We start from the raw sequence: 26,063 nt of genomic DNA, 5'->3' as shown, positions 1-26,063 counted from the left end.
ACTGTGGTGAAATACATACTCAGTTCTTTATCACCACTTAAACACAGTGTTGAAACCTTTGGTATTACAACACACTGTATTAGGGTTTAGTGTATGAAAGGTGCATCTTAACTATGATCTTCTACACAATTACTCTCCACATTTAAGAGACCGACTACAAAGCAAGGCAAGCTGGACATTGTGTTCCGTGTGAGCAGTATGGACAGAACTGACCAAATGGAGTTACAGCACAGACACCACACACTACCAGCAAAACAAATAAAATACATTTGAACTCATTCCAGCAATAAGAGGTCAATGGTACATGTTTGGCACTGGATTGTTAGACATTGTTATTGCATAAACTCGTAGGGTTGATATACAATAGAACAGAACGCCTTTATTTGTCATATATACAGTACATATACAGTGTTGCTTAGTAATAAATTGACTATCCAATAAAATCTATTCAATTCAGTCTTTTTCTCTGTGAAGATCATTTATTATGTGACCACAATGATTAGGAAACAGAAACCAAAATGCATTTTTGAGCTATGACATTACAGCTCATTTGCCACTACCAATAATGCTCTAGATTGCCAGAATAGATACTGATACAGATACATTATACTAAATGCATTTCTACCATTTAGTAGATTAGAAAATATTTGAAATGCAGCAGCTGTTATTAAAACATTAATTGAAATTGAGATGAAGATGATGTACACACTGATGTACAGTGCTGTGAAAAAGTATTTGCCCTTTTCCTTTCTCATATTTTTGTCACATTTGTCACACCTATATGTTTCAGATTAGACAAAGACAACACAAAATGCTTTATTAAAATTAGTTTGTTATTTTGTTAAAGATGCTGTTCAGCCTTACCTGATCTTATGTGAAAAAGTAATTGACCCTTTAGTTACTATATCAACCAGATAACCAAATTCATTTGGGTTCAGTCTTACTAGTTGAACATCTAAAAAAACTGCAGGCCTCACTTGCTTAAGTCAAGGTCAATGTAAACGATTCCACAATAAGAAAGACATTGGGCAAGAATGGCATCCATGGGAAAGTGACCAAAAAGAACACAAAGGCTTGCCTTTGCCAAACATATCCACCAAGACTTTTGGGATACTAGTCTGGGGACTGATAAGTCAAAGGTAGAATTTTTTGAAAGTCATGGGTCCTGATTCATCTGGCATAAAACTAACATTGAATTCCACCATAGGAATGTCATTCCAACAGTCAAGTATGGTGGTTGTAGTGTAATGGTCTGGGGCTGCTTGTCATCATTGACGGAACTATGAATTCAGCTCTTTATCAGAAAATCCTATAAGGAGAACGTCCACCAGTTTGTGGCCTAAAGTTGCAGTTGGATATGCAGCAGTACAAGTTTTGGAATGACCCAGTCCAAGTGCTGACTTGAATCTTATTAGGATGTTGTGGCAAGACATTAAACAGGGCAGATCATGCTAAAAAAAACCTTCAATGTAGCCAAATTAAAACAATTCCCCACAGTGATGTAAACGACTCCTCACAAGATATTGCAAATGTTTAAATTGTTACTGCCAATGGTGGCATAACAAGTTATTACCTTTAGGGGTGGATATAGGATTATATGTGATATAGGGTTTGAATAAATCTTCATCTCAATAAATAGAATTATTATCAAAAGTAGGGCTGTAGGGCTCTTCACGGTATCAGTCCGATATTGGCCCAAATCACTGGATCGGATATCGGAAGGAAAAAAACATGTAATCCGATCCGATACTGTTGCTAAATGTAAAGAACACTTAATGAAAATAAAGCCATTGTTTGTGTGTAAAGCAAATAAGACACGAAGATATTTTCCAACAGAGTGCCGTTTATTGCCAGCTCACTCGGCAACTGCCGTAACAAGGTGCAATGACATCATTAACATGTGCCACTGATCTACAGCTCATCTGCAACAGCCATTCAGAAATTAAAACACACGCCGCTCAGGTGGCGCAGCGGTAAAAACACACGCTGCAACCAGAGCTGGATCTGGAATACATCATATTAAATCCAGCTCTGCCTTTGCTGGCTGAAGGCTGAGTGGCTACATGAACAACGATTGGCAGGTTGTTCAGATAGGGGGCGGGACTAAAAGCCGGATGGAGACTCTCTCTCGGACTAGTGCGATTACGACCTTTGCTGGCTGGTTGGTGGTGCCTGCACGGAGATGGGGAAAGAGTGCGGTAGAGGGTGTGGCTGAAATTGAAAAAACATTTTCGTTAACTGAAATAAATAAAAAAGGTAATTAAAAGAAAAACCATAACTAACTGGAACTGTATTAGGCGTTTACAAAACTAACTAAAACATACTAAAATTATGGAGAGAATACCCTTCGTTTTCGTGTTTGTCAATTTATTTATGAGCCTTGTGAACTGATATGAAATCGATTTTTTCCACTTGAGCAGTTTTACTTTAGCTGCCGGCACCGTACGGTACCTCATGCTCCCTGACGAAATTCCATTGTACTTGTGTATAGTGACAATAAAGATTCTATTCTGACGGCACTTCTTGTTTACATTCTATTTCTGCTCACCACGCTAGCCTGAAAAATGACGACAGCAAAAGTTAAGTTGATGTTTTTCTCAGATTGAGCTCCCTGATGTGTGTCTCATGAATTAGTTTATATTATTATTAGGGCTGTCGTAATCGTGATTAACGCGTTTAATTTTTAATCGTGAATAAAAAAATAATAATCGAGATGAAAAATTTTTATCAAAATATTTTTATTGGGCTGTTTGTGCCACATAAATATGTGTCTCTGTGGTACTTTGCGTTTCTTAAAAGTGCATGAAGCAGAACGCTGATTAACAGAACAAAATAAGCACAGCCGGACACGGTCATTTCTGAGATCTTCCCTACACACTTGCTCCCTATGCCCCTATAGTACACTTAACATTCTTAAAGGGACAGACAATATATTTGTAATTCACATTACATGACAGGTGAGACGTTAGAAAACAACATTCTTTTTCTTAGAATAGCCCTTTTTCAAGGAAAAATAGTTCTTGTGTGAATTACAAGGGCAGGAAAAACTACGGCAGATACAAAAGGTGCACCGGGGCCCATGGCAGGGGGCCTACACGACATGAACTCAAGTACTCACCTCACTGCCCCCACATTGGCTGCACTCGCCAGGTCGTTATTATTATATTACAATATTTTAGTTAAGTAAAATTAAAATAACTAAAACTGTGCATTAAAAATACCAGAGGCAGGAATTTGAACTTGAAGTGTAACTTCTGAGTGAGTACTTTTAATTCATTCTGATCAGCTATCAGCATGTGCAATTTGTTGAGGGGGCCCAACATTTTTTATCGTGTGACAGCCCTAATTATTATGTTCATTTGTGTCCTTAGTCTATTGACTATTTTCAGCAGCAGTATTACACACATTTTGCACTTAAGGCTGCACATTTTTTAAATGGTATCTTTTGTTGAGTTTTTATTACACAATACTTACTCTGACCTTTTTGAATCCTGCACCTGAAAAATAACCCAAAGTATGAAAAAACTAAAACTAATACTAGAAAAAAATGAAAACTAAACTAAAACTAAGCATTAAAATAATAATAAAAACTAATAAAAACTAGCAAACCCACTCTAAAAACTAATTAAAACTAACTGAATTAGAGAAAAGTCACAACGAAATAAAACTAAACTATAATGAAAAATCCAAAACTATTATAACCTTGTGCCGTACCACACTGTGCTAGTCAAGTGTAGATGATAAGATTTTCGATTGCTGTGCACGTCCCCAATCGGGAGCTGGGACCAGCATTAGTGAGAGGATGATTGACGGGTAGAAATTGGATGCGCTAAAAGTGGGAGAAAAAGGGGTAAAATACAAAAAAAGAAAAAAGAAATTAAAACACACTGATCTACTTAAACTTTTAGCATTTAAAAAAATCATCTACTACTTCCACATCTAAAAGGACTGTTCAAACACAATAAAAATCACTTTATAAATGATACATCACTCACCTGAGATAATGAAAACCTATCTTGTCCCGGCTTGGAGATCTCTCACATCCTCAACGATTAATCCATTAGTGTTATGAAATAAAACAAACTACACCATTTTCCGTTTAGCCACAGATGTCCTCTTCAAAAAAACGTGACAGAACTTTAACGGAAAATGTCAACCAAGCACTGCGTCAATTCTAATTGGTCCATCGCGTTTGACTGACATCCACATCTTCCAATTGTAGGCACTTTGGATGCCACCATATTGCATTCTGTTTCCTCGTGTTTGTCTTTATCTTGTATTAAAATTAGTTGGAAGCTCTTCAACATATACATATGACAAATTAACAAATATTACTGAGGGCCAAAGACTTTTCACAGCACTACAGTAAGAAAACTCGTCATATGGAATTTATTGAAAATATGAAGCTCTTCCACAATCCACTGCTGAAAATCAAGTCCTGACATGTCTGTTGATTGTAGATAGTGGTTAGTGGCGGCTGAATATTTTGCAAGAGATACAAATTTTTTTTAATGGAGTTCCAAAATAATTTAAGATTGGGAGAAAAACACAAGGCAGACCTATTTTATGGCATCCTACTCGCACTCCCAAAAAGAAGGCTGTCTAAATTCTTAGATATTTTAACATGCTGCCTACTAAGGTGCCTTTTTTCTGAAGCTGTAAACTGCCTGAATAAAGAGGGAGCATCCGTTGCTTCCTTAGCGGAGAAGGCAATCCCAGCATTTAATGTGGCACAACTTTTCTTACTATTAATTACAAATGCAGAGCGACAAACTGAGTTCTTTTCAAATGTAAATACATTCTTAGTGATTTTTAATTTGTATAAAAGTGTACAAGTGTAATTTATTTGCAAATTTGTGCTTGTCAGTGACAATTTAATTGTTTTTGGTACATGGAGGGAGATGTTAGTTGGCATGCTTGGGGTTGTGCTGCCACAGCCCATTGGTTTGAATGGCCTAAGGCTTACTGTGTTAGCTTATTAAGAGAAAATGATGCGGTGACGTAATTGCTGTAAAAGCTGTCTAAGTGCAGCTAAATGACCTGCCTTATGATTTTGATGTCTTATTAGAATCCTCTCTAATTAGGCAGCTGCCTAAGTAGACAGTGGCTGCAAGGCAGCTCACTGCCTAGGTTTTCAGACAGACCCTATCTGTATAGTAGTTTCTTGTAACTGGGTGTTGCTTGTTTGAAGAGAATCTCCTGTGTGGCATAAGGTGGGGCGCATATGGTCATAAAATACCGAAAAAACTGTTCTTTACACTCCATGTGGTGCAAATATTGGATGAAGCCTTTATTTAGACTGCTTGGTAGGAAGAGGCATGAACATACTTCAAAAACTTCAATGGTGCTCAGCTTTGTCCCGGGATTCCACCCCAAGTATAGACCTTTCCTGTGGTCATTCAAATGATGTTAAATGAAGGTTGGCTGTCTTTTAAAAAATACGCTGATGAATAGCTAACAGCAGCGACGTGTGTAATCTGCAACGTGTAATTAGGTGAAATAAGATCACTAGGGAAGTGCAGTCAAAGCAAAGATCCGCCGTATTTCTGTTCTGCTGTAGAATTTACTGTAACAAGTGGGTGGAGGGCTAATTTAGTTCCACAAGGTCTAGGAGTGTGTGTATGGAAGAGTATACTTCTGGCGTCCAAAGGAAACACCTAGTAACTGTGATCCAGACCAAATTGAGTAAATCCAGATTTTCTATACACAGATTGGATTAGTGCTACAATCTTAATAAACTTGATACATGTGTCTATCATTGTTTTTTTTTTTTTTAATATTTATTTATGCATTTTTATGCATTTTCTCCCCTTTTTCTCCCTTTTTATCGCATCCAATTGCCCAATTGCGTCATGCTTCCTCTCCACCAATGCCGATCCCTGCTCTGATTGAGGAGAACAAAGCTAACCCACGCCCCCTGACACATGGGCAGCATGCCGTATGCATTTTATCACCTGCACTTTGACGAGTGCAGTGCAGCTCAGCGTTGTGTACGGAGAGACACACCCTGGGAGCACTCTTTTCTCATTTCTGTGCAGGCGCAATCAATCAGCCAGCAGAGGTCGTAATTGCACCGGTCATGGGAGAGAGACCCAACTGGCTTAGTCCCGCCCATATCTGAACAACAGGCCAATCGTTTATGTGGCCGCTCAGCCTTAGCCGGTAGGCAGAGCTGAGATTCGATACGATGTACTTGAGATCCCAGCTCTGGTTCCAGCGTGTGTTTTTACCGCCTATCATTGTTTTAAATACAAATATCTACTTGGTGAGAAAGGTTTTTTAAGAATACACAGAAAATAATTCTTTTGTGATAGTTACTATGTTTTTCCATTGCTTTTATTTTCCATGACAATTTGTAAACCAAAAGAAAAAGCTAGTAGGTTTTCACAAACTTTATTGTTTTACTATTTTACTTCTATTTGTTGAAATTTTATTTCATACAAGGAAAATGAGTAACTCTATACATAAAATGATAATTACAAGCCCTTTGAGAATAGAGATATTTTGAATATTTTCTACATAATATAACCATTACCATTTACAATAAATTACCCTCAAAACACAATAACTGGCCAAATTTAAAATTATATACAAAACATAAAATCATTAATAAAATTACTGGTCAGAATAACATTCATAATTCCTGAGTAAGATCTTCAACACTGTCATTTATTTCCATATCCAAGGAAAAGTTCTTTTTCACGCCAGTCACATGGTCCATTTGTGGGATTCCTCGAGGGCATTGATGTTTTGCAGGAATTATTTACACATCAAATCTTTGTTTGAGGAAGTCTATTTCCTCATAATCTTTATAATCAAAGCGTTTCTTCTTTAACAGGGTGGTTAAGTGGTAGCCCTGTTTCCTCCCACAGTCCAAAGATGTGCAAGTGAGGTGAATTGGAGATACTAAATTGACCATGACTGTGTTCGATATAACCTTGTGTGAACTGATGAATCTTGTGTATAAGTAACTACCGTTCCTGTCATAAATGTAACCAAAGTGTAAAACATGACGTTAAAATCCTAATAAACTAACAAACAAACTTCATGAACAGCTTTTGGCACCCCAGCTTGTGTCACATGACTCATTGGTGATCCCTGATTGGCCTAACAAAGTTACTAGGTTTTTCTATTGTTTTTCTGACTCGTTGGATGTAGTTACTATATATTCCTTTGGAAAATAGACACTTCAAGAGAACATTATGCAACTATTACATGTTGAATAGATGGGGAAGGACCTAGTAACTACAAATACTAGGTTTTACCACTGGAGGCAAGACTTAGGAGGTCTCACATACTGTATCTGTGTCGCTTGTTTTGTGAACTGTTGCTAACAGAATGTCTCAGATTCTACTTTAGTTATGGAATTTAAAGCAATAAAAGGTTCTGATGACAAAGGTTGCTAGCAAGGTCATCTACATTTGAGCTCTTGTTTTGCTGCTGTAAATGCAAAGCACTAATGCAAATACACTCCCAGAGTTATAAAGCGGTTATTAATGCAACCAATAACTTTGTTTATGCATCTGCCTTAGCAATAGTCAGCTGCAGAAGTTCATGAAGTACACTACATGGTAAAAAGTATTTGTACACCTGACAATGAGCTATTTGGATATCAGCCTTCAGTCTTATGGGAATGATTTTCACTAGATTTTAAGGTGTGTCTGTGGATTTATATGCCCAAATCAAGCTCTTTCAGATGTGGGGGCGACTGGGGTATGTTACTGCAGTGTGCACAGCGTTTCTGGGGAAACCGGACCCACTGCAACCATGACCAGGATAAAGATGTGGTAAAACACAAAAGTAACTTGGAAAGAAAATGTTTAGTAAGGGTAAGATTATCACGGTATCTAAGGTAGATGCTTTATTTTTATATACACTGATCAGCCATAACAATAAAACCACCTCCTTGTTTCTATACAAACTGTCCATTTGATCAGCTCCACTTACCATATAGAAGCACTTTGTAGTTCTACAATTACTTACTGTAGTCCATCTGTTTCTCTACATACTTTTTTAGTTTGTTCTTCAATGGTCAGAACCCCCACAGGACCACTACACAGCAGGTATTATTTGGGTGGTGGGACATTCTCAGCACTGCAGTGACACTGACATGGTGGTGGTGTGTTAGTGTGTGTTGTGCTGGTATGAGTGGATCAGACACAGCAGCGCTGCTGGAGTTTTTAAATACCGTGTCCACTCACTGTCCACTCTATTAGACACTCCTACCTAGTTGGTCCACCTTGTAGATGTAAAGTCAGAGACGATCGCTCATCTATTGCTGCTGTTTGAGTTGGTCATCTTCTAGACCTTCATCAGTGGTCACAGGACGCTGCCCAATTTTGGTTGGTGGACTATTCTCAGTCCAGCAGTGACAGTGGGGTGTTTAAAAACTCCAGCAGCATTGCTGTGTCCACTCATACCAGCACAACACACTAACACACCACCACTATGTCATTGTCACTGCAGTGCTGAGAATGATCCACCCTCTAAATAACACCTGCTCTGTGGTGGTCCTGTAAGGGGCCTGACCATTGAAGAACAGGGTGAAAGCAGGCTAACAAAGCATGTAGAGAAACAGATGGACTACAGTCAGTAATTGTAGAACTACAAAGTGCTTCTATATGGTAAGTGGAGCTGATAAAATGGACAGTGTAGAAACAAGGAGGTGGTTTTAATGTTATGGCTGATCAGTGTATACATATACGCATGTACACTGAAATAGTTTTTTCTTGCATATGTTGGAAGATGTGGTCAGAGTGCAGGGTCAGACATTGTACGATGCCCCAGGAGCCAAGATGGGTTCAAGAACCCACAGTTATTTGTTTGGTAGCCCAAGATCTACCCACAAATCTACCACTTTGTAAATATTGTAAAAGCCTCAAGGGGGCTGTCAGAAAACCTAGAAAGCTCTCTGCATAGACAGCATTTTACATCAGCCTACACGCGCTCCCGAAAAGAAGGCTGTCCCAATTTTTAGATGCCTTAAAATGCAGCCTACTGAGGTGCCGAATGCAGAGCAACAAACTGAGTTCTTTTCAAATATAAATAAATTCTCACTGATTTTTAATTTGTATAATGGTGCACGAGTGTCATTTATTTGCAAATTGGGCTTGTCAGTGACAGTTTAACCATTTTCGGTACATTGAGGTAGATGTTAGCTGGCATGCTAGTGGATTGTGTCGCCTCAGCCCATTGGTTTGAATGACCCGAGGCTAAATGTCTTAGCTTAGTAAGCGAAAAGTTTGATAATATAATCGCTGCAATCACTATCTAAGTAGTGTGTTTGATTAATCTGCTTTATAAGTTTGATGTTTTATTAGTAAGGCCCTACCCAGTTCACAGCTGTGAAAATCGCGTCACGGACGGTAAAATGAGCCGTTGCCTGTGAAATGAGCCGTCTCCCATGTAATATGCAATTTGCTGTAAAATTCAAAATGTAAGGTTTGTGTTTAGCGATTTAACATTTTTCATGCTCCTAGCGTATGAAATATGAGGCGGTCCTAGCAGTCCTGCGGCATTTACGTTAGTGTAACAGACTTTTCTGTGGGGTAACGTGCTGACAGTGTTTGATGTATGCGTTTACGTATTTAGTGCATTTTGTCCCTTTGGGGATTCCATAAAGTCAAGTCAAGTCAAATTTATTTGTATAGCGCTTTTTACAATAGACATTGTCTCAAAGAAACTTTACAGAATCCAGGACCAACAGACCAAAACCCCCTGTTGAGCAAGCCGAGGGTGACAGTAGCAAGGAAAAACTCAGGAAGAAACCTTTAGAGGATTTACACAAATCATACATACACAAAATTAAATTGAACTAAAAGTTATAACTAGCAAAAAATAATAATAATGTGAAGAACTGGAGTTCATTATTATTTAGTCCAGTCTGTGATAAAGTCCGTAGTGAGTTCTTGAAATTTTTTATACAAACAGGCCAGGGTTCCATCACATCTAGCAGGAGCAGCATTGTTGGCACGGCAGTCTCGACTTGCAGCATTCAACCTTGGGTGGCTAAACAGGTTTCAGTCAGAATCACTTCGGGGTAAACAACAGAAAATGTAGTTTAAATATGAAATCGTTCAGAGTAAAAATGTCAGTTCTGCAGAAAGTAGCATGAGACTTCGGCACCCCTAATGACTACAGCATAACTAAAAGCGAGAGCGAGCAGGTAACACAGTCATGAAGGCTTTCACAGGACATCAGCGCCCACCTCCCCCATTGTCATCAAACCTGAGTGATCGGACAAGAGAGGCAGAACGACAGCAACCCAACATCCCTGATCACCACAAGTTTCTATGACCAAGAACCCCCAAGCTCAGCACCTTTGTCTATAATCAGAGTGGGCAGCTCAGGTCCTAGAGGTCAGTAATCGGTTGTGGTCAGAAGCCGACACACTTCCGCTTCTCTACACACGTGATCATCTCTCTGTAGTTTGTGCTCAAAAGAACAAGCCAGGAAAGTATTATGCTCCCGATAGTTTGTCTATGTACAGTTTATTTTTTTCTTTATAATCTCAGCCAACTCTAAAGACTCTCGGTTACACTAGCAATCGGTTAGACAAAATGTTCAAGATGTCAAAGTCTAAAGCAGCTAAAAACACGACTCGGCTAACTGAGTTTGGAAAACTCCAATTCTGTGGACTCAGAGGATGGAGTGTAAAACACAGATGAGTATTTTGGTCTATGAGAGGGAGCTATTAAGGTAGGCTGTGCTGTGTATTGTAGCTTCTATTGATCCATCATTCAATTTATGAGTGTTATTTAATGACCGCCGTGAAATGTGGCTCTTTTCTTTATATAATCTGTGTAATCAATTTAGTAGGGCCCTATTTATTAGAATCCTCTCTGCTTAGGCATCTGGGGCGGCACGGTGGCTCAGTGGGTGGCACTGTCGCCTCACAGCAAGAAGGCCCTTGGTTCGATTCCCAGGTGGGGAGGTCCGGGTCCTTTCTGTGTGGAGTTTGCATGTTCTCCCCATGTCTGCGTGGATTTCCTCTGGGAGCTCCGGTTTCCTCCTACAGTCCAATGACATGCAAGTGAGGTGAATTGGAGATACAAAATTGTCCATGACTGTGTGTGACATTAAACTTGTGAACTGATGAATCTTGTGTAATGAGTAACTACCTGTTCTGTCATGAATGTAACCAAAGTGTAAAACATGATGTTAAAATCCTGATATATAAATAAATAATAAATAACTTGGGCAGCTGCCCAGGTAAGCAGTAGGTTTTTGGACAGACCCCATGTGTATACAATTGAATAGAATTGAATTGGTTGTTTGTATAGTGAGAAAAACAATCTGCATCTTTTCAGTTTGCCTCCTCTTGGAGTGCTTTTCTGAAATCAAATTCTCAGGGTTGTGGCCAACATGCTGATGTCATCACTTCCTCCCCCTCTCTGACTCTGACTGGATGACTGGGCAAGTGTGAGCTTGCTCTCCATACACATGATGTAGAAATGAAATGGGTTGTAGTAGACTCAGGGGTGTGAGAGAGTTTGTGAGCGTCAGCTTTGAGGAGCAGGTTGATTCTTTATGTGGGAAATTTTAGGCAGCGCGGAGGGATTCACACTCAGTAAAAGCAGACACACTGTTTTCAGCCTATGCAGCGACTAAAGGAGGAGTACAGCATGGAGGAGGTAAAGCACTCTTCACTCTCATCCTCCCCCACGTTTGGCTTCAGTCGCTAGCGGTTTCTCTGCTTCATGTGCGTCTTAAGAATGAAATCATTCCAGAAAATGAGCTGGCAGTTAATTAGTAAAAGGTTGCACAGCACTAGGAAAAGACTTGTTTGTGGGACTAAATCCTAGTGAGGAATGTGTGGAATTTCTTGGCAGTGGCTTCCAGCAAACTAATACAGTGTATGTCCTCTATTTTAAACTAGACGAGAATGGGAATTTTCCAAAGGCGGTTTCAGGTTTACATTGTAAGACTAGTTTGCAGTATTTGTTTAGTCAGGAGCTTTTTGCATGTCCATCGGCAGTGAGCGTACAGGAGACTAGCAAGCTTTGTGCATTTTTATTGTTGGAGCGGCCGGCTCACTGCTCGTGTGGTTCAATTATTTGTTATTTATAGATCTTGAGAAACAGCTGCACAACCAGTCATTTAATTCTTCCCTGTTGTTGCCACATGCTTTCCAAGTGTTTGGGGCTTGGTTTGGAATAGCCTACAAAAGTTCTACAAGAGTACTTTCTTTTAGAAGTGATACCTGTCTGTATGTTTATTTTCTGTCTAGTGCACTAAAAGTCTGTCTCTCCATACATTAAGTGATTTTAGATGAAATGATTATGGACTGTTTTGATGCACTGCAAAGTGGTGTAAGTCATTGGAACATTGCGCAAGTAGATTTGTATTCCTACCTTCTAATGTTATATAATAACACACTTTAATGGGACAGTGGTAGCCTAGTGGGTAGAGCTTTGGGATATCAGTCAGAAGAGTAAGGGGTTAGAATCTGTGTCTGTGTGCATGCGTGTACATATCTATCTGTCGGTTTATCTGTCGTTCTGTCTATTTATCTGTCTGTTTATCTGTCTGTCTGTTTGTCTGTCTATTTATCTATCTGTCTGTTTATCTATCTGTCTGTTTGTCTATTAATCTATCTGTCTGTTTATCTATCTGTCTGTTTATCTATCTATCTATCTATCTATCTATCTATCTATCTATCTATCTATCTATCTATCTATCTATCTATCTATCTATCTATCTATATGTTTGGCTATCTATCTATCTATCTATCTATCTATCTATCTATCTATCTATCTATCTATATGTTTGGCTATCTATCTATCTATCTATCTATCTATCTATCTATCTATCTATCTATCTATCTATCTATCTATCTATCTATCTATCTATCTATCTATATGTTTGGCTATCTATCTATCTATCTATCTATCTATCTATCTATCTATCTATCTATCTATCTATCTATCTATCTATCTATCATCTATCTATCTATCTATCTATCTATCTATCTATCTATCTATCTATCTATCTATCTATCTATATGTTTGGCTATCTATCTATCTATCTATCTATCTATCTATCTATCTATCTATCTATCTATCTATCTATCTATCTATCTATCTACTGTATCTATCTATATGTTTGGCTATATCTATCTATCTATCTATCTATCTATCTATCTATCTATCTATCTATCTATCTATCTATCTATCTATCTATCTATCTATATGTTTGGCTATCTATCTATCTATCTATCTATCTATCTATCTATCTATCTATCTATCTATCTATCTATCTATATGTTTGGCTATCTGTCTGTCTGTCTGTTGGTCTGTCTATCTGTCTATCTAACTATCTGTCTGTCTGTCGGTCTGTTTGTCTGTCTGTCTATCTATCAATCTATCTGTCGATATCTATATAGAACAGGGTGCGCGCACACACACACACACACACACATACGTAGGGAAGACCACAACAGCCAGTGGAACTCCTCACAGACAGTAAGCAGAGTCAAGAATGAAAGCATGGACCTCAGGATCCATGTTGCTGTGTGGCATTTCCTCTACTCTCTGCCACCTTGCTGCCTTTTGTAAACATGATAGAACTATTCTGAGAAAATAATTTGCATTGATTGTATAAAGCAGGGCGACATGGTGGCTCGGTTGGTTGCACTATCGCCTCACAGCAAGATGGTCCTGGATACGATTCCCAAGTGGAGCGAGCTGGGTCTTTTTTGTTTGGAGCATGTTCTCCCTGTGTTTACGTGGGTTTCCTCAGAGTGGTCTGGTTTCTGGAGATACAGATTTGCCCTAGCCTTGACTGTGTATGTGTGTGTGTGTGTGCTCTGTGATGGATTGGTGACCTGTCCATGGTGTTTCCTAAGTTTCAACCAGTGAATTGCGCCCACCGCATTTCTAACCAGGATTAAGCGGTGGTAAAACAGGCAATAAATAAAAGAATGAATGTATAAAGCAAATAAAATAAGCCAAATATACTGTATATTGTACTCTTCACTAGGAAGGATTGTTCAGTATTGTAAAAGAAATATTAGTATTGAGAAGTTAAATGCATCTTCACAGCTTTGGAAATGGACTTAAACAGCCTCATTTATCTATATTTACAAAATCAGCTTTATTGCATCGTACTACGTGTCATGTAACTTTCAGTGTAGCGGGCAAGTACCTGTCATGTGACCTGTAGTGCACAGGATATTACATAGTTTAAATACAAATAAAAGAAGATGAAATACTAATAGTATGAACAGTGGTAGTTCAACAGTGAAGATACTGGACCTGTAATCACAAGGTTGATGGTTCAAGCACCACCACTTCCATGTTGCCACTGCTGGGTGCTTAAACCGGGCCCTTAAGCCTCAATTATGTGCTTTGTATCTCCTTAATGAATTGTGTGCAGTGTTATCGGGGGACCCAACCCCGATATCACAGTGGTAACAAAGAAAAAGCAATAGACATTAATAGTTGTATTAACGTTAAACAGATTATTAACTATTTGACAGAAATATTCGACGTTAATTTAAAAAAAGAAAAAAAAAGATATTTTATAAATATATAAATATAAAATATTGTTCCACTGGGCAAAAATGTGACACAGTGCTGCGAGCAATTTTCCTTTTACAAAGCACCAATATCTTTGTTTATACAGCAAGTCTGAGCTGAACTTGTGGTGGATGAAATGAATGACTTTAAATAAGATAACCCAATTCTGTTTAAATAGAAATGCCTGCCTGTTTTTTTATTGCAATTTTAAAGTAAAAACCATTAAAATAACATCTTTTTTGATCATTATTAATGACAGTTCCTTGGTGTAGGAAACTATAATGACTATTGGAGGAAAGCAAACAGGCAAGTAATTTTGCTTGGTTATACAATCAACAGCTCGGCAAATACTGCACTTTAATCAGTCTGGGATTTTCAGACCAATTCATATTTACTATATACACACACAATATTTTGAACCAGAGTAAACGTGTGGTTCTGCTTGGGACTTTACCAGAGGGAAGTGGTCAAGGGATGAACAATGACTAATGCAGCACCCATGTTTAATTGAACAAACTTTATTAAAACAACTGATTACCTGCCCAGTAATGAGAGTATTCAGTACACACCAGTAATGATATCTTTTGTGCACATATATATAATCATAACCAATGTCAATAAAACTTGACTGAACTCCAAATTACATACCACCATACTACATAGCATGAAATATAGCAAGTACCTAGAAATTGTTATCCCAATGATAACACTTAATGTCTCGGAATGCACCCTTATTTACGTATTTTAATAATGAAATTATTAAACCTCCGTCATAGCTGCGGCAGCAACAAAACCCCTATCCAGATGAATCAAACTTAGTATGTGTTAAAATACTGTAAACCAGGGGTCCAAATCACGGACTGTGGGCCATTTGCGACTCATTGAAACGACATTTTTGGAACCACATTGCCGGGTATTTTAGAAATAAAATGAAAGTTGGTCTGCTGTTAAACAGGTTTTAAAAAATAGCTTGAACTGTTTGAACTTTGGGTGCGCTATTGCATATAAAACAAATGTAAAATGCCTATCTGCTTTCCCCCCGACTTAAACCATTAACGTTACACCTACATTAATGTTCTCGAGTTTTTTAATAAACATGGCGGCTCCAAAGAAACAAAAACTAGACTGCGAATTCAGAAGATTTTAGGCATGCTGTGAAAAAATAAACATTTAAAATATTTTTTTATATTTATTAAATACAGTGGTACCTTGTAACTCGCGTCCCCTAAACTCGAAATATTTAAAACTCTGTGCACTTCGGTGAGATTTTTGTACCCTTAAACTCAACGGTTTCTTAAACTTGATGTGTTCAGCCTTAAATTTTTTTAAATTTAATTTTAAATTAACAATGAACAACCACTGTGTTCAGCGCTTGGCTTGAGCCGTGCGGTGAAACATCATCAATGTGTAATTAGACAAATAGCAATTAAATCCACTCTGTGTTTAGCTGTACAATACTTTCCTTACTGTATCACTTATAAACTTGTTATAGAGGAAAATGAGCTTTTCCGGGTCTAAAACGCTTATCGTAAAAAAAAAAAAAGTTCAATGTAACTTAATGTATTAAAAGAATGACACAGGAACACTTAATTTGTCTTAATTATTACTGCTTATAAGTTCTGTCCACTAATAAAATTTCTCACTCATTGTTGTAGTACAATAAGTCTATATAAAAACACTGAAATCCAATTAAAAAACAGTTAAACATTAACATAAAAGTACAATAAAACCTGCACTTTACCTTTACTTCTTTATTGTTTTCTTACGCTTGCACAAAACTTACAGTAGAAAAAAGCTAAAGTTATTTTGTCGCTTCTCATGTGAATGTGCCTTTACTAAACGGAATACTGTATTCCAAGAGCAAGCATCCATGATTAGGAAGCTTAAGAAAACAATAAAGAAGTAAAGTGCAGGTTTTATTGAATTTTTATATAAATTTTCAATTGCATTTCAGAGTTTTTATATCATACTTGTGTTATTTTCAGTGTACCAGTGTCAAAAACAACCCCATTATTTTACATTAGTCTAAAATATATGCAGTTCCACTAGACCATTAACATTAACAGGTTTTCCATACATCCCTATGAGAAAAAATACCTTGAAACTCAACGCCAGTCCCAGAACTAATTAACGTCGAGTTTCAAGCTACCACTGTATTAAATAATAATTATTTCATAGTTTTTTTTTTATGAGAATTTAAATAAGTATAATAATTTTCCTATTATGATTATAAACTGGTGAGTGAAATTGGCAAAATCTTAGTTCACACAACACTGTAAAAGATACATCATTAGTCACTCATAAAAATGAAGTGTAACTGTTAGTAATCAGGTAGGTCTTTTATTTGTTTGATTGCAAAAGAGTCTACGGCCCGTGTTTGCATATTTTTTACTCCATCTGACCCCCAACAAGAAAACTTGGACACCCCTGCCATAAACCTAAAAGAGCCTTTATCAGCACTGCTTCATTAAAAACTGCTTCTTACCACTTCACTAGCACTTTAAAGGATAAAACTGTCATTCTGGCCTACAATGCCTTGCGTGTTATGTATGAACCTGCCTTTTGAGCCCAAAAGGACATTTTATTTTTTGTTTACAACAAGTTTGTTTTGCTGATTTATACATATGCATGTGTAGAAAGACTATTTTTTTAAGTGTTTGTACGTGTGCTTGCCAGGTCCCAGTTTTTCTTGCCTAACTGATTAACTTTAGCTGCAGGTTGCTTGCTGTTCATGGATCAGGGTTTGGTCATTTTGCATACATTTGATTAATTATATCCAGATATTAAAACATTTGCTAGCAGGCATGCAAAATGAAACTCCTCTCATACCTTCCGCCTCAAACAAATGCTCAACATTAGCTCTGTATTTTACTGTATGATAAGATTTGGGTAAACGAGTTAGCTCTTACACAAACCCCATTTTCAGAAAATTTGGGACACGTACTAAAAATGCAATTAGAACTGAGTGCAAAAAAAAGATATTTAGTGTTTTCAATGACAGACCTGATTCTGTTAAAAACAAACGTACAAAATGATGCAACACACTCAAAAAAAGGCACGAAAACCAGAAAAAAACAGGCATATTCACCACTGGGTCACATCATTTTTTCTTTTAATTACACTTTTTAAGTGTTTGGGAATTAAAGATACTAATTGTTGCAGTTTTACAAACAGAATTTTGCTAATTTTTGCTGTATATAAGACTTATAACAGTCTTAACAGTCTAAACTGCTTAATAGTCGCTGGACGCTGTTGTCTAATTCACCTGTTTATGATGCGCCATACATATTTAACAGGAGACAGATCTGGACTGCAGGCAGGCCAGTCAACCTGGTGGATTTGTGCATTTGACATGGGAATGTTGTGCACACGGTAGGCTGACCATTCAAATGGTCATGTAAACACTGTTTCTAAGCAACTGAGAAATATGAAAGCAGAAGTGGTTTTCACTGCCAGCTACATAAGGTTTTCTAGTGATTTGCCAAGCCAACAAATGCCAGATTAGTGTTCACGTACAGGCAGTGGAAACATGGCAACATTGAATTCATTTCTTCATAGATTTGTAACTGATTCACTAAAAAGACTCGGCACTGGAGTCGAGGCAGGGATACATTCTTTTGGAAACTGGGAGAAAACTTGATTACTCATAGGAGACCCATGTGGACATGAAATGACAAACTCCTCCCAGGCTGTACAGGGAATGGGTTTTAAACCCAGATCTTCATGACCCTGGAACCATGTTGAACTTATAATCGCTGCTGTACCATTTTTATTTAATAAGGTTAAAGAGAACCAGAAAGCCACAATATAATAAAAGAACATGCAAAACCTGTCAAAAACGGCAACACACAGATTGAATCAAATCCAAGCCCCCAGGAACCATGCTGTGTATCAATACAAGCTTTGCCATCCTTCTGTTCAGTGATTGCAGTCTTGTTTGTAATGTGTATGAAATGTAGGACAGAGCTGACTCTTGGTGCAGAACATTGCAATACCCACTTCTCTGACCAGTGTTTCTTTTTTAGCTATGACCATTTAACCGTCACCTGTACTTTTAGACAATAATTTCATTATGGAGAACCTGACCTTTTTCAACTGTTTGTAGGTAATAATTGGTCATACTGATACTGGGGTATGAGTTCATGTTTGGGCAGGTCATAGCTGTTTTAACAGCATTTTAGGCATTTGGGCAGGTGGACTTTATGTTTTGGCTCATCAGTGTACAGTGCTAAATGACTTAGATTCTGCTAATAAGCAGGATTATGTGTTTTCTTTTTTTTTTTGTTAGAATTTTTGAGTTGTGTATCTAAAGCAGACATTGTAGCATAAACAGAGGCGTTTGTAAAACATCATCTGTAATTGTGAGCTAACCTAAAGTAGAGCTTAATGAATTTTGCTCTTAATTTCACGCAGATTTTGCCTCAAAGTTTTCACTCATTTAAATTCATGAAATGCCAGGATATGATATCTTCTTTTTGGCTTTTCTTTTTAACATAATTGCTTGAGTGAAGGTCAGAAAAAGGAAACTCTTTATATAGGGCCAACTATCAGATTCTGATGATTAAATGAGTAATGTTGAATAAGCGTATATGGGACTCGGGGCTGAGTTCGGGGCTGAGTTCTAGGACTGTTGGTCCTGACTACCTGCCTGTCATCTCCCGCTTGCCTTCCTGCCACCGCTCTACCGGTCTGGTTTTCTGAAGCCTGTGTCCTAGTGCTGTAGGTGCGACGTGCAAACTTCCATCTTGACTTTTGTTCAAGGGTAATGTTGCAGCTTTCCATGTTTTTACTGCTACTGGTTTGCTGTGTTCTCCTGTCTGGTTCTTTAGTAAGTATTTGGGTGGACTGAGTGGCTGGTGGAGTTAAACTTGAGTGCTCTTTGTTGTGTGAGTTTTCTTGCCGGTTATGCCTAGTTCACTCTACGATTTTTGCCCTGATTTTCGCTCGGCGACTGGTCGGCGATTGATTTTCCGGGTCGGGAGCAACTCAGCGTTCACTCGGCGATCAAAACTCGGCTCTCAGTCGCTAAGTGTGAACTATCCAACAACTCGACCCGACCGGCTCGCCGACCGCTCGAAGGGAAACGCAGGAGAGGATATAGTTTATATCAGAATATTCTGATTTGATCGTTCTCTACAAAACATAACACCCATGCTGCATTACAAAATTATTAATTAACCTCCACTTTACTACAGAACAATCCATACTGTTTGTGTTGCCAAATCCACTCAGATTCATTTATTTTTCCTCTTTGATTTTACGCTGCACATCAGACCACAAACAGCTTTGATCTCTCGCTACTTGTTGACGTGCGTTTTTGGACGTGGTATCATTAAACCCCTCGTCACTTCTCACGTGTGTTTTTGTAAAGAAGAAAAAAAGGGAGACCAGAGAAGCTCGCCTGCGATTCCAGTTGGTGATAGATCGTGTAGTGTGAAACCCCCTATCGCCGATCAGTCGTGTAGTGTGAAATATACACCGACTGAAAGACTCCCGAGTGCAAGAGATTCAGTCGTATAGTGTGAACTGTACAGCGACCTGACGACTTGGAAAGTCGTGTAGTATGAACTTGGCATTAAGTTGCATGGAGTGCAGTGTTTCAGCTCCTGTTATGCAGTCGCCTGTCTTTGCTCCTTTGCTTCAGTCTGCAGTTCATACTTCATATGTGTAAGATAATTTACAGGACAGTCTCGACCTGTTCGCCATCATGTTCAACACACAAAAACCAGCGAGCAACAGTACCAGCCCAGACACACATTTCACGGGGAATATATATATATATATATATATATATATATGTGTATATGTTAAATGTAATGAGTGTCGTTTGGGTCTGAATGTGATGTGTTTTGCAGGTGGATAAACAACATCAAAGTAAGGACTCTGTGTACTTCAAAGATGGTGTACGGCAAGTGGATTTTGTTTTCTCGTATGTTGAAGATAAAGAGGACAGAAAACGGGTAAGCTTTAGAATGTTACACCTTAATATGTAGCAAATGCAGCGCTTGTTTGGTGCAGAGGTCTAATACGCTATGATTTATATATTGGTCGGCCGTCTACACAGACATTATTTGCAGTGCCTAATGGTGGGGTGGGGTGGGGATGCTTGCCAAAGCTCTACGATGGATTAGCACTCTGTCCAGGGTATTCATGCTTTGCCTCCACTGGATAATGAAAATGAAATGGAATGAAATTACAAATGTTTTATTTTTATACACAGCCTAGCCATTGCAGTGTCGGCCCCAAGCCACAGAAAGGGCATCTGGCATAAGAACTGTGCCAAGTCTGGTATGCTGACCAGAATAATCCACTGTAGAGATCCCTAAAAAATAGATCCTTGGAGCAGCTGCTTTTGCTAAAAAAAATAGTAAAAGTGAATGAGAGCATATTTAAAGACATTGTATGAGAGTGCCCTGTGTCACACATTGACAAGTTACTAAACACCTTGTGACTTTGATGTATTTATTGTTACAGGAGAGAAGAAAACAGTATGAGGCTAACCTGCAGAAGGCGGGGCTAGAGCTGGAGCTTGAAGACAAATCGGTGAGTTAGAAGAATCTGTCTCCTATTTTAACATGTACACCAGTGGTAGCTAGATATAATATGTCAGTAAACCTTTCGTGGAGATTAGAGTTCCTCTTAAGCATCCTCAGTTACTACGCCCAGGTGGAACAGCGGGATATTCCAATAGCACACCAGCGCCGAGATTCTAAACTTCTCGGTTTGAAACTCGACGTTGCCACCGGTCGGCTGAGCGCCATCTAGCGGGCATAATTGACTGTGCCTGCAGCAGACACGTTTCTGCTGGGGCGTGATGACCGGACTATGTGGGTGGGGTCTTCAAACACTGTATAAGGACCATGATTGACCCTGATTAGCAGATAGAGCGCATGGATGCATGCAGAATACATGGGTGAAAAAGGGTTCCGCTAAGGAGGAGGCGTGAGCAGCAATATACCCACCTCGACTGCAATCAGGGACTCCCAGCAACGGAAGACAAATAGACTACACTACATTGGGAAAAGAATGGGAGAAAATGCATAAAATAATTTGTTGCTGGCTCCTCTGTTGGCAACCTGCCCTTCTCTTAATATCGTGATGCTGTGCATACAGTGTGTATGTGTGGTTCATGCTGGCAGTGTATCTTTCTGGGCACCCAGCCAGCATCATGCCACTTTTTGGCTGTCATGACAGAACAACCTTCTTCGAAGTGGGCCCCACATTCACATCCACGCTGGACAGGGGCTGCGCCAGTTGATGGAGTGGCATTTCGTCTCTTACATTACTGTCCCCGGCTTGTTCTGGGTTTCCTTTTTCCTTTTACAGTAGGTTGTTGTAGGTGCTCTGAGTAGCTTGCCATATTGTGACAACCAGTTTTCATTTCTGTGCTAACCCACTTCTACCCACTTTCTCTGTTGGAGGCTGCCAATGTTTTGTGTCTTTAATGTGTTACTTTGTTTTCGTTATTTTAGCTAGCTCTATGTTTGTGATTTTCACTAGCCTTTACGTTTGTGACTTTTTAGCAAGAGTGTTGTTCTGCCTTGGTTGGGCATCCTGCAAATTGGGTTCATTTACAGTTCTAGCAGGTGCGGGGCTACACCTGGCACAGTGGTGCCAGTGACCTGCCCCAATACAACATCAGATGCTTTTACTTCTTAGAGTAAAAAGATGGACGTGTGTTACAACTTAGCAGTGCAACTATCATTTATAGTGACATTTTAAATAATTACGTTTTGTTGGTAACACCAATAACACCTTGTTGATATGAAAAACAGTGATTTTATTTCATTTCCTTTTCATGTTTTACCACCACTTTATCCTGGTCAGCGTTGAGGTGGGACCAGCTACCTCAGAATCACTGGGCACAATGCAACCCCCCCAACCCCCCAAGACATAGCCAGTCATGTCTGTTTGAAGATGTACAACCAGCCTGAATTTATCATTGCACCACTCTGAGTGCCCAATCTAGCCAAGTGTCTTTTATTCTGACAGGATGCTGTAAACTTGTTAACGGTTAGCTGTCAATTAATAATTGGCATACCTTATCTTGGATTTTTTTTCAGCTTTGACATGTTTTGGCTTTTTTTTTTTGTACAAAACAAATCCACGGTGTTTTAGTGCAGTAATAATACAGTGTAAATTATGTACATTTTTATTGCACACAAAAGTTTTGTAGCTTAACTGATTTTCACACAGTCAAATCAACACACACTGCACAAAAGCCCTGCCCAAATGGCACTGTAATTCATTCATTTTCACAGTAATTCACTCTGGTGGCATTGTTCTGGGTCTATGGTGGGACTCTGCTTAAAGATAAGATGCCTTTACTGTCATTGCACAGTGTACAACAAAATTGAGTAGCAATCCAACGGTGCTTACACATACAATAAGTAAAAATAGAAGCAAAATAATTTGTATATATATATATGAATACACCATACACACACATCTTAAATATTAAGAATAAAGACTAAACTATAAAACACACAGCATTGAGGTAGTAGTGGGGTATTGCACATGCCCTGATTGGCTTAGGATATTGCACAGAATAAATTGCATGTTCTAAAAAAACAATAGTGCAGCCATAATAAATATAAATACTGTCAGAATAAAATGAAGCATTGGCCATGTTTAAAGAGTCCAGAGTTCAATGTTTGTTCAGTTTTTACTTGTGCAGTGATTTATAAGTCAGTCAGTTGTTAGTGTGTGGTTTGGGAGTGTTCAGTTCCCGTATGGCCCTGGGGTAGAAACTGTTTGTCCGGGCTGTGATAGACCTGAAGCGTTTTCCAGAGGGCAGCAGGTCGAACAGATGATGTCCAGAAACATAATGAATAAGAAGCACAGTCGGATAGATGTGAAGATTCACCTTCACTTCATCATTAGTTAATTTCTTCCTTTATCTCATACCTGTGTGTTTTTCAGGAATCCGAGGATGGAAAAACATTTTTTCTAAAGATCCATGCCCCGTGGGAAGTGCTGGCCACCTACGCTGATGTTCTGAAGATTAAAGTGCCTTTTAAAGTCAACGATATCCCTGATAACCGAGAAATTCCCGCTGCATGGCTCTTCACGCCATTTCGCCTGCCTAATGAAGTCATGCACCCTGAACCAGACTACTTCACTGCACCCTTCAACAAGAGCAAGATTGACTTCTTCCTTATCGATAACAAAGATACCTACTTTCCCAACTCAACACGCAACAGGATTGTAAGAACCTCTTTAAATAGATAACACTTGAAATTGACATTAACTAGTTAAAACGTTTGCTTTTATTCATTTAACAGTCTTTAGTGTGCAAGTATTTCATATTTTAACTGGTGGTTGTCAGAATGCATTCTAAAGCTGATGTTAAACATGATACAAGACACAGATGTAACACAAGAAGCACTGTTCACTGACTTTTGTGCACCTGGAGGACTCTTACCTTTATTCTTTAGAGTCCAGCTCATAGCCAAAACGTGCCATCAGCAGGAATTCACAAACTTTGTGCTACTATAGGAAATACTATATGTTAAATTAGTACAGTGTACTGTACACCGCTGGGGACTGCAGTCGATCCCACGCTCCTCTGTAATGCATTTTTGCAGTCTGTTTTGCACTTGTAGACACATCACATTAATTTTTAAGGAAGCAAAGAAGCAATGCACTTCATCAAATGGATGATATGTACAGCAGCCAGCAATAAGTATAACCCTGGCCTTACCGCCAATGAGTTTTGCAGCTTTTAAACCTATCACATGATACACAACTAAACCGCGTTCTGCTGGTTGTGACACTGAGTAGCAAGCTTGCAAACAGCATACAGTATTGACAGTTGATTCACATGCAGTTTTATATGAGATGTATTTCAGTTTTAAACAAAAAAACTTTCCAGGGGTCTTATGTGGAGATGTGAAAGGAAGCAAAGGGAAATGGATTAATAAAACATTACTTTACTACTTTAATTAATTTAATGCTTTAACCAGAGAGTGCAATAAATCATATTAAAGAGCTGTGAAGCCACAACAAGCAATTCTAAGATGAGGAGACTTGCTATCCACAGTGCAAACCTGATCGCCATGCCAGATTTTTCACATTGCCATGGGTTGGTGATAGCTCAGTGGTTAAGGTACTGGACTAGTAAACAGAAGGTTGCCGGTTCAAGCCTCGCCACCACCAAGTTGCCACTGTTGGGTCCCTGAGCAAGGCCCTTAACCCTCAATTGCTCATTGTGTAAGTCGCTTTGGATAAAAGCGTCTGCTAAATGCTGAAAATGTAAATGTAAATGTTTAATTAAACATGGAATACAACGTCGCTCAGGTGGCGCAGTGGTCAAATATGCTCGCACATCGTATCGAATCTCAGCTCTGCCATCCGGCTGGGCTGGGCGGCTACATGAACCACGATTGGCTGTTGTTCAGGGTGGGATGAGCCGGACCAGGGTTTCTCATGACTGGTGCAATTGCAACCCCTGCTGGCTGGCTGACGCCGCCCGTGCAGAGTTGGGGAATAATGCTGATTAGGGTGTGGCTCTCTGTGCACAAGGGTGATCCACATATGAACTCATCTCATGCAGGTGAAAAGAGGCAGTCGGTACTGCGCACGTGTCGGAGGGGGCGTGTGTCAGTTGCAAAGCTCCTCAGTCAGCAGTGGAGGGTTGTATCGGTTGAGGTAAAGTGTAACGCAGTCAGGGTAATTGGATATGATGAGATTAGGGAAGAAAATTGGGGGGAAAAAATCTGATAAAAATGAAAAAAAAAACATGGAATACAACATGTCGCTCAGGTTGTACAGCGGTAAAACATGCTAGCCCACCAGAGCTCATGTCTCAAACTTTCAAAACTTACTGGTGCAATTACGACCTCTGCTGGCTGATCGATGGCCTTTGCACGATGAGACTTATTATGTGAATAAAGCTTTAGATTTTAATCATGAGTGATTAGAAAACATTTGGCTGACAGCAGTTTCTCTGCAGGTGTACTACATCATCTCCCGCTGCCCTTATAATAAAGACGACAAACTCAACAAGGATAAGCGCGGCATTAAGCGACTGCTGAACAATGGAACCTACACCTCGGCCTTCCCTCTGCATGATGTAAGTTTCTCAGACACACTAGGGTTAATTACTCCAAACCTGTGGTGTGCAGCACTACAAAAGCTTTTGATGTTTACTTTGTCCAGCAGTGTATTTATCTAACATCAGAAATGTCACCAGAATAATAGTGTAATGCAGAATTGTGCACACACCCAGTCAGATTCCATGTTTTGCTTTTATTCCCACTGTTCATTTGTGTTTTAATACTGCTTTATTCTGTTAGTCAGGGTTGCATGGGTCTGTTTTCCTCAGAATCACTGGGTGCAATGCAGTACCACATCCTGAACAGGCCAAGTCATCCCCCCAGCCTTGAAGACATAGCCGAATATGTCCACTGCTGTGGATTTGAACCCTGGATAAAATAGAGCTGCACCAACCGATTGCCTTTTTACTCACTCACTCACTTTCTTAATCCACTCAATTTCTTATCCAATCGGGGTCGCCCGCCAGCTTTTCAATAGGCGCAAGGC

The 26,063-nt window shown here is 39.1% G+C and overlaps 1 protein-coding gene across 2 annotated transcripts in view; it reads left to right on the top strand.

Annotated features, from left to right (window-relative positions):
- The window catches only part of ano5a (anoctamin 5a), a 65,699-nt gene that overhangs the window by 22,580 nt on the left and 17,056 nt on the right, over nucleotides 1-26,063 (top strand). The window contains exons 1-5 of one of the 2 annotated variants that reach the window (XM_062991664.1): nucleotides 11,584-11,633; nucleotides 20,375-20,479; nucleotides 20,994-21,062; nucleotides 23,442-23,726; nucleotides 25,474-25,593. In XM_062991664.1, coding sequence (XP_062847734.1) covers nucleotides 11,598-11,633; nucleotides 20,375-20,479; nucleotides 20,994-21,062; nucleotides 23,442-23,726; nucleotides 25,474-25,593 — 615 coding nt within the window. In that variant the 5' untranslated portion in view covers nucleotides 11,584-11,597. Of the gene's footprint in view, nucleotides 1-11,583; nucleotides 11,634-20,374; nucleotides 20,480-20,993; nucleotides 21,063-23,441; nucleotides 23,727-25,473; nucleotides 25,594-26,063 lie in introns of those variants that run through there. The other variant, XM_062991657.1, reaches the window with a different exon arrangement.

Source organism: Trichomycterus rosablanca, chromosome 1 (genome assembly GCF_030014385.1).
Source record: "Trichomycterus rosablanca isolate fTriRos1 chromosome 1, fTriRos1.hap1, whole genome shotgun sequence".
In the NCBI taxonomy this organism is placed as follows: Eukaryota; Metazoa; Chordata; class Actinopteri; order Siluriformes; family Trichomycteridae; genus Trichomycterus; species Trichomycterus rosablanca.
This window is presented reverse-complemented; position numbering and strand designations above follow the sequence as displayed.